The following is a 9,353-nucleotide window of genomic DNA, read 5'->3' as shown; positions in this document are numbered from 1 at the left end:
GGATAAAGGATAAAAACTAGTAACAAAAGCAATTAGCTTTAGGACATTATTTGGAATGTTTACTCTGATATTTTTTCCGGAAAGATTTAAGTCTGTCAGGGACTAGCAACCAACAACATCGAGGAAACCTGCCTTTAAATCCCATGTTGGGCAATTTACTATCCTTTATTTTGTTGTCATCGTCCCATTTCAATTCCATAGAATTTTAATTACTACAATTCAATTCAAATTTCGTGTATCAAACTAACTCTAAACAAATTTTGGCGAATATACAATGTAGATATTTCATACTCCTCACATTTATTAAAAATAAAAACTCTTTCTTTTTGGCATGTTTCTTAAAAATAGAAACTTTCCATTTTAGGAAATCGACCATACAATCCACTACACTAATTACACAAAATTTTCTCCCCCCTATCTTATTTTGCCCATTTATTCCTTTCATCTCTCTTACTTTGCTCATGTATCCTCTCAGTTATTTTCTTTTATCAATTTTGCATTAAAATTCGTGTCATTACAAAAGTTTTTATAAAGGGAGTAATCAATATATCAAAATCAAGATCTGATCTTAATTTCACTTTCATTTACTATGAGCAAAACTCCATCATGTAGAAAATGATAGATCAATTTAGCATACGGCATGATCCTCATCGCTTGTTTGATGAATGACAAGGAATCAATTAGGAAAAAGCCATAAGACTTGATTACATGTGGATGAATGATGCCACAAACTGGATGGAGAAATTGTCTGATAAGTCGTGAGATAGATTGAATGATGCCACAATCGTGATAGCTCATTTGATAAGTTAGATAAAAGTATCAATAAATTGAAAATTCAAGATAGTTGAAACTTGAAACTCATCGTTATGAATATCATCTTAAAAGATCAATCTTTTTAGTCCAACAATGAGGCGTTTATTTTGGCAAAGAAAATCATAAAGATAAGGATAAACAAAACTTCAAGAAAATAAACTTGAAAATTGAAAGGAATTAAAGTAAAAGGAAATCCTAAGTGGTAGACTGAGAGAATATCGAAGCCAAATAATATTAGTCAATAACTTTCCATCTACTTATTATAATTAACTAGGAAAACAAATAAACATCCGAACAACTTAAGGACCATGTACACATCAAGTATGGTTAACCTTCGAGCTTCCTACAAGGAGACAAAGGACCTCCACAGAGTCCAGAATTGTTTGCGTAACTTTGTGCTGGGATATGAGCATTTGCGAATGTGGGAACTTGTCCACTCAATTGATTATTTGCCACACTAAATGTCTTAATCCGTGTGAGCTGGTTGAGCTGAAGGGGGATTTGGCCAGTCAAATGGTTGCTGTCAAGTCTCAGGACATTCAGGAATGAGCAATTCGCAAGATCCACAGGAATCTCTCCGGATAACTGGTTGGAAGAAAGATCAAGACTAGTGATAAAACCAATTAGCTTTGAGATATCATTTGGAATGTTTCCTTTGATACCGTTTCTTGAAAGATCTAAGCCTGTGAGGGACTTGCAACCAACAATTCCTCGAGGAAAACTGCCCTTAAGTCCCATGTCCGACAATCTGATATTCAATATCTTGTTGTCATCCTGGTGCCAGCATTCGATCCCAACCAACTTACAGATAGATGTTCGACTGTTGTTGCTGAAATCCCATGACCCTAAGTAGCCCAATGGATCTTCCAGGGAACTTCTTATTGCTCTGAGGCAATCGACATCATTTTGAGCAAACGAGCCAAATGTTTCAGTTAGAAGCAACCAGACAAGAATAGTGATGAAGCCAGATAAGATTCTCATTGATACACCAACCATCAGAAATCAGCTACGAGAACATAAACCGGTTCAAGATTTTTGGGAGACGAATCACTTCATTTTATAATTGGATCTGTTGTAAATAAAAAAGAACATGATCAAGACAAAATAATGCACCAACCACCAAGAATATAGCAACTTACTACTCTATAATCCAGGATAAAAGTTGAGCAAATAGAACTTACAACAAACCACTAAAAATTGTACACTTGTCGATCAAGTTGAAAGCTGAAGTGGGAACTAACAACTTATTAATGCATATGAATTTAAGTGCTTATGGCTTGGGATCATGATTGTGTAAGCAAAAGCAATCCAATACTATACAAAGAAATTGGTAACGCAAAAAAAGAAAGAAAGGGGACATGACTTCATCAATAGACTATGTTTACTCAAACCTATAATCCATTCTTCAACATTAACAAAAAAAAAAAAAAAAACTTAGGAAAAACAAATTCAACAAGAACCGAAAAACAAAACAATAAACTCCCAAGCTAGTAAAATTCATATTCCCAGGAGATTAAACACCACAATTAGTCATCAAGATATCAAAAGCGTTTCACCAATTAAGTAAACCCTGAATTTCCTACTTAACTCCAAAATTAAAGAATACGAAAAAATCAAGTCTTCTAAGTCTGCAGTTGGAACAACCTCTACAGCAATAAACAAGAAATAAAATAAACAATCACTACAAAGAGTGGAGATTGGGCGAACAGAAAAATTAAAAGTAAAAATACCCGAAGTTTATGGGATGGTCTTCGTTGTTAAATAGATAGGATTACAATTATGATAGTGTGAAATTGGAGAGAAATATAAAATGGTTTATATAATGGATTGAATCTCTCACTGTTGAGTGGCGGGTCAAATGTGGTGTGCTGACTAAGTGTGACACTCTCCAACTGGGATAGATATTCCATAAATATTCATTGACTACGTCGTGAGACTTTAGCCTCGGTGTTCGATGCCTACGTTCTTGACATAAAATTTTAAGAAGAGTGATTAAATAGAGTAGTAGTAATTAGTAAGAAACGTATAATTAAGTATTTTAATAAGAAAAAATATGAGAGAAATTTATATTTGAATATAGAAAGTGGACATTTTGAGTGAGATAACCTAAAAAGAAAAGGTGGACATCTTGAGTGGGACGGAAGATGTATTTATTTTTAGGAATATACTTAGAGCACTCCCAATGGTGCCGGCTAAAAGTCGGCGTTTTTTCGCCGTCTATCGCCGAGTTATCGCCGACCAATGGGAGAGGTCGGCGATAATTCAGCGATTTTTCCTCCCGTTTTATCGCCAACCGACGATAAATATATATATATATTTTTTTTTTAATTTTCCCCCTATAAATACACACCTTCTCTTCATTCTCTCCCCATCCTCATCCCTTTTCTCTCTTCATTCTCTCCTCATCCTCATCCCTTTTCTCTCTTCATTTATTTTCTCTCTCTCCATCTATATTTAATGAATTCTGAATCGTCTTCTCATTCTCGATCCGACGAGGAGATATCTCATTCTTCTTCCGAAGAGGAGGTACCTCCCGCTCCCATGATAGGATTTGAATCCTATCGGAATGATTAGTGCACACGGAATTGTGAAGAAGACGATAAAGAAACCTAGTTGCGTCAACTAGGGTTTCGAAACTTGGGTTTCAAGAAAAGATTTTTTATTTCTTTGTTCTTGAATGCCTTTTTTGACTCTCTAATGGACTCTTTATATAGAGTCCGGACCCTGCTTGATTCGACTCTACGATTCGGGAAAGAATCAAGAAGAAAACCGAAAAGATATAATAAAATCTACCTAAAGATATTGTTGAATAAAAATAATAAAGCAAAGACGTAATTAAGGAAAATAACTATTCTAACTAATATAATGAGTAGTCAATTGCTGGTGGCCATTCTTGGTGTCGGACTCGTCCAGTTGAGTAGGTTGCAGCTGATCATCGAGGTCCCTATCAACTCCCCCACGGTTGAAATACACCTTGTCCTCAAGGTGGAAATCAGGATAATAGGTAGCTTGAACTCTTTCAACCAATTCGAAATGCAAATTTGGAGAACAATTAGCCATCGTAAACCTGAAGCGGGCCATGTGGGAGTTGATCACTCCATTAATTAGCTTATCAAGGGCATAAATTGGAGGGTCAATATGTGGAGTAAGTGAAATAGCCACATATGGTTCCTCTACTGCAGCTGTCTGCTTAGCGACGTCCCAGCCTGTTGTTTCCAATGAACGAACTCCGACCCGTTCCTCTGCTCTCCCAAAATCGAGTGATAGATCATTCCCGACAAGGTCTCCAAACTCCATGGAGATTGCATGGATTTCCCCACCTAAGTTTGCTACAACAACAATCCAGCTACTCTCTTCTGATTTGAAACCATCTTCAATGATTACATTATTCTCAACCTTCTTCAAATCATCAACAATGGCTGCATGAAGCAAAACTAGAAGAAAGTGAATGGCTGCTTGTCTTTTCAAAACATCAGAGGGGTCAAGCCATATGCATAAAAATAGCAATTGCCAAAATGCAAATCGGTAATATTCATCAGCAAACAAACCCCCATCTCCATCAGCTGCGTTATTATATTGCACAAGGCAAACTTGGATCATTATCAGTACATCATAATCTCTATCGGCCTCCAATCTATTTCCTTCTTTACCATGATTCGAAGCAGTTTTATCACCCTGCCCAAGCTCATAAGTTAAGTACAGTAGTTGTGATGCAACTAAAGAAGTAAATCCATTCGATGATTGTAGAGCTAGAAGAAAATTTGTAAACCAGATAGTGCCGCGCGGAGCATAGAAAAGAATACAAGCCATCTGCTCGAACAATAACACATACTCACCTGTCCAAAATCTAAATCCCCAAGCTAAGAAGTCATATTTGGAATTTCCACAAAAAATGTTCACAAGAGTAGCCTCCACTTGATACATTGAATATACAATCATGAAATCATCCTTCGAGTTGGAGAGAATGTGGTTTTTTCCCAGCTCCGACCTCCATTCGGCCACTATCAGAACAACCAGTGATTCACCACTCCTTTGCTTTGTGTTGAGCGCAATATCAAACAGAGTAGCATTCAACCGGACCAACTTATCATCCATCTTGAAAACAATGTTGTCATGGTTAGGAGCAGCAGAATGCACACACTTATCCAGCAATTTTGTTTCAAAAACTCCATCCGTACAACAGACGCCCAGTCTAACTTCATAGCCGTGAATGACTCTTCCCTGGACGAGAGCTCGTAATCCGGCTGCACCACATAGTAAGTGCACAAAATTCTTCCTGTTAGGCTCAAATCCACATACCTGCGTCGAGAGTGTAGCTCCAAACGTCTCCGTAGCTTGCTGATCGCCAGCTTTAAAGTATCTCGATATGCAAAGAGTATAAGCAACCAAGGAGCTCTCGGATATTGCATAAAACACCATAGATATTGTCCCACTACGATCACTGAGTAATGAGGAACTCACGAATTCATGAGAACACAATCCAATTCGAATAGCACCAGGGTAAAGATTCTTGTCAAATGTCGAAGCTCCCATGCTTAACTCACAATCTTGATTTGGCATTCCCAAAGCATTCACCTTTGAATCAAGCGAGGAATCAACAATCCCTCCTTCACATCCACCTCTGTCCAAAACCATAATCGCAAATATATGTATATTCCTTTCTTCAGCACCTGTGAATTCAGACCGAAAGCGGCCTCTTTCGTCCAAATAACTAGTGTAAAACGTCATATCAACTCTCTGTCGAAAGAAAAACACAACCTCTGCAGAATCATAGGCAGGGAATAGAGGGGCAGACGTGCAAATCGGGAACAATGACTCGAAAGAGGAGAAGAGGTAGGCTCTTCGGGACAGCAACGGTCTCCAATCCATAATAGAGTGTCTGCTCAAACATAGTGCGTCGTTGCGTGGAGGAATCGAGCGGGCATCGGAGGCGAGTGTTTGTTCCCTTCGGAATAAATCTCGATATCCAACACTAAGCAAAGTATGTTGTTCATCTTTATTTTCAAAAACATCAACTGAATTTTCTTTAGAACACTTAACCTCGTTCAGAAAAGTTCCACTTTTTGGTTGAGACTCCGTAGCCATGTCCCCGGTCTCATCCGAGTGCTCGACTGGAATAGTGTCATTGAGGATCTCCTCGAGATATCTAAGTGAGCCTGCATCGTTGACAATATGTGTGCATTCCATTTTGATCGTGGATGCGGAAGCTGTTGGTGATGATACGGTCTCCACATCGAAAATGTCGACTGCAAAGCCAACTGATGCATAAAGACTCGGCAAGCTGCTGGAGCTTTTCGCCACGTCAACACTGTCGGTAGACCCAGAAAGCGGCAGAGGAGAATGATTGGTAGTTTCAAAGCAAGAGTTGAGCAAATGAGAAGTATCAAATTCTAGAACAGCTGCTGCATCTTCCCTTCCATAATCATTTTCATGAAACCTCTTGTTACATCCCATCTCCATAGTCTCTGAAACCATCAAATTGTCAAGATTCAGCAGAACAGAGGACGTAACCCGCTTCCTGCACCCCTCCATATTCCGTCGAGCCATCTTTTCATCAAGAGTAGTGCTCGAGTCCAATATGCAATCTGCACTGACCTGAGGCATGCCCATAGTTTGGCTAAGTCGGCACGAGGAATCCATAAACTCATTCGAAGTTAGAGCATCTAGCCGATCACATACACAAGAATCTGCCTCATCCAAGGATCCCGGAGCAAATACCTCCTCCTGGTTAATAAATTCTGACTTCGCATAACAATTTATTGTATCAAAACCAATTCCATTAGAAATAATATTATTTGTCGATTCCATAATTGGAGGCTGATCAACCAACGGATTATCATCAACATGTGAAACATCATCATCGGTGAATTCCGGAGCAAAGCGGTGATAGACCGCCAATAGAAAATCATCCCAACCCTTTCTGGCATTATTATCAGTCCAGTGTGCCATCCAATCTGACGCCGGGGGATCGAACAAGTATTGAGTAAGGTACAACCGATCAGATAGAGGTGTATAGTGGTGGTGGTAATAATTCTGCATATTACAAATCCACTCAGCTGCATTCTCTCCATCGAAACGAGGAGGATCGACTCTTAGGCGCGGCAAGGCTGCCGGTGCTACACCGGGCGGTGCCTGCGTAAGCGACGGCGGTGGTTGCCATCCCCGTTCCATGGTCGCCGCCGGGGGAGGGTCGGGTGGCTCCTTCTTCGCCCTAAAGCCGGCTGCTGCAAGTTTGGCTGAGGCTTCCTCTAGCCTCCGGTTCAGCGCATCATGTTGTTGTGCGAAGGACTCCTGCTCAAGCCTGTGTGCCAAGAACTTCTCGTCCTGGTTGGCGAATTGGAAGGTCATATCGAACATCTGACTGTGATGGGAGAAGAGTAGATCAAGAAAGCACCAGTTGATAGGATTTGAATCCTATCGGAATGATTAGAGCACACGGAATTGTGAAGAAGACGATAAAGAAACCTAGTTGCGTCAACTAGGGTTTCGAAACTTGGGTTTCAAGAAAAGATTTTTTATTTCTTTGTTCTTGAATGCCTTTTTTGACTCTCTAATGGACTCTTTATATAGAGTCCGGACCCTGCTTGATTCGACTCTACGATTCGGGAAAGAATCAAGAAGAAAACCGAAAAGATATAATAAAATCTACCTAAAGATATTGTTGAATAAAAATAATAAAGCAAAGACGTAATTAAGGAAAATAACTATTCTAACTAATATAATGAGTAGTCAATTGCTGGTGGCCATTCTTGGTGTCGGACTCGTCCAGTTGAGTAGGTTGCGGCTGATCATCGAGGTCCCTATCATCCCACCGGATGGGATGTCGCGGGTTTCACCAACAACCCAGTCAACAACTATATCTCCCGTTTCATACAAAGCGAGCTTGCTCGAATGCAGCAGCCACCCCAACGGCCAATCCGCAGGCGGCGTCGATACATCCCCCGTGACCACGCTGGTGGGCACGATCGGTTGTTCGCCGACTATTTTGCTGAGGAACCACGTTATCCGGCAGATGTATTTCGTTGCCGATTCAGAATGCGCCGCTCCCTCTTCCTGCGTATTGTTAATGCGTTGTCCGCGCGTTACCCCGAGTTCCGGCTCCAGCGAGACGCCACAGGGAAGCCCGGTCTATCGCCCCTGCAGAAATGCACTGTTGCCATCCGACAATTGGCATATGGAGGGTCTGCCGACATGTTCGATGAGTATCTGCAATGCGGCGAGACGGCGGCAACGAGTGCTGAAGAATTTTTGTCGGGGGTGCGAGAACGACATTCCTCGCCCGGACGTAATTTCTGGCTGGATCGCACTTTGGAGGAGCCACGACTTTCGAGGATGCTCGGCGCATCGATCGTATGCATCGCGGTGGAAAGAAGCTCGTCCAACCACCCGCGTGGCGAGGCCGGTTCACTACCGGCTACAAAGGTACGCATCCCACCATCATTCTTGAAGCCATTGCCGACCAACGGCTTTGGATTTGGCATGCTTATTTTGGTATAGCCGGGTCGAACAACGACCTAAATGTTCTCAATTTCTCGCCCCTTTTCAACGAGCGGGTCAACGGGTTAGGCCCCTCCATCGAATTCACGGCCAATGGCAATGTGCATAACATGGGGTACTACCTGGCTGACGGCATCTATCCGCAATGGCCCGTGTTTTTGAAGACGATCAGATGCCCAATCGGAGATAGTAGAAAGTATTTTGCCCGAGTGCAAGAGTCTGCGCGCAAGGATGTGGAGAGGGCGTTTGGGGTGCTCCAATCGCGATTTGCACTGGTAAAGGGCCCGACGCGCTTTTTCTACCAGGGGGATGTTGCCGACATCATGTATGCGTGCATCATCATGCATAACATGATCATCGATGATGAACACGAAGGCGTCCTCAACGTCACCAACGACACCAGTGTTGCATCATCGAGTCACGGTGTCTCAACCGAGTCCGAGTCCGCCCGCCGGGGTGTACCGTACAACGAACATGAACGGTTCAAGGCGTTCATGACATACACCAGAAGGAGGCCCATCGAGCACTACAACACGATATGATCGAAGAATTGTGGGCAAATAGAAACCGCGCCCACCGCCCTTGAATTTTTTTACTTTGAATTTTTTTTTCCATTCCTGTACTATTTTTTTTATTAATTTTCGTTGTTGTAATGTTTACCCGTGTTTAATACAACGAACTTTATTACTATTATTTGTTTTGTCTTATAAATTAAATTAGCTAGCTTTATTATATACAAAAATAAAACAATTAAATTAGTGATGATGTAAAAATGAAATGTTGAGTTAGGGAGAAATAAGGGAGAAACCATTGGAGCAGTTGGCTAAAAACTGGGGATAAATTATGGTACTGATGTGGCGCTGATGTGGCAGGAGTTAGGGATAAATAAGGGAGGTTTTAGGGAAATTGTTGAGAATGCTATTAAGGTTAATTAAATTAACAAGATTTTATAATTTCTCATTTTCCCCCAAAAAATAAGATATTGAAAAAGTTACTTTTGTTGCTGAAATCTAACAATTTAATATTTTAAATTTTCCTAAAAA

General features: G+C 40.9%; 2 protein-coding genes across 3 annotated transcripts; one reads left to right on the top strand and one right to left on the bottom strand.

The window, feature by feature from the left end:
* Window positions 1-1,021: 1,021 nt before the first annotated feature.
* LOC125190333 (probably inactive leucine-rich repeat receptor-like protein kinase At5g48380) lies at window positions 1,022-2,679 on the bottom strand. 2 transcript variants are annotated; one of them, XM_048087608.1, is made up of 2 exons: window positions 2,544-2,679; window positions 1,022-1,882 (listed from the first exon to the last, which is right to left on the bottom strand). In XM_048087608.1, the coding sequence occupies exon 2, from the start codon at window positions 1,807-1,809 to the stop codon at window positions 1,141-1,143; it is 669 nt and encodes a 222-aa protein (XP_047943565.1). In that variant the 5' UTR covers window positions 1,810-1,882; window positions 2,544-2,679; the 3' UTR covers window positions 1,022-1,140. The 2 variants fall into 2 exon arrangements, with proteins under 2 accessions (XP_047943565.1, XP_047943566.1); XM_048087609.1 differs by lacking the exon at window positions 2,544-2,679 and adding an exon at window positions 2,402-2,423.
* A 5,025-nt stretch (window positions 2,680-7,704) lies between these two features.
* Window positions 7,705-8,852, top strand: LOC125189697. The gene is made up of 2 exons (XM_048086948.1): window positions 7,705-8,235; window positions 8,475-8,852. The coding sequence occupies exons 1-2, from the start codon at window positions 7,705-7,707 to the stop codon at window positions 8,850-8,852; spliced, it is 909 nt and encodes a 302-aa protein (XP_047942905.1).
* The last annotated feature ends 501 nt before the right edge of the window (window positions 8,853-9,353 follow it).

Source organism: Salvia hispanica, chromosome 5 (assembly GCF_023119035.1).
Source record: "Salvia hispanica cultivar TCC Black 2014 chromosome 5, UniMelb_Shisp_WGS_1.0, whole genome shotgun sequence".
Taxonomy (NCBI): domain Eukaryota; kingdom Viridiplantae; phylum Streptophyta; class Magnoliopsida; order Lamiales; family Lamiaceae; genus Salvia; species Salvia hispanica.
The sequence above is the reverse complement of the archived record's forward strand: the minus strand, read 5'-3'. Positions and strand labels throughout refer to the sequence as shown.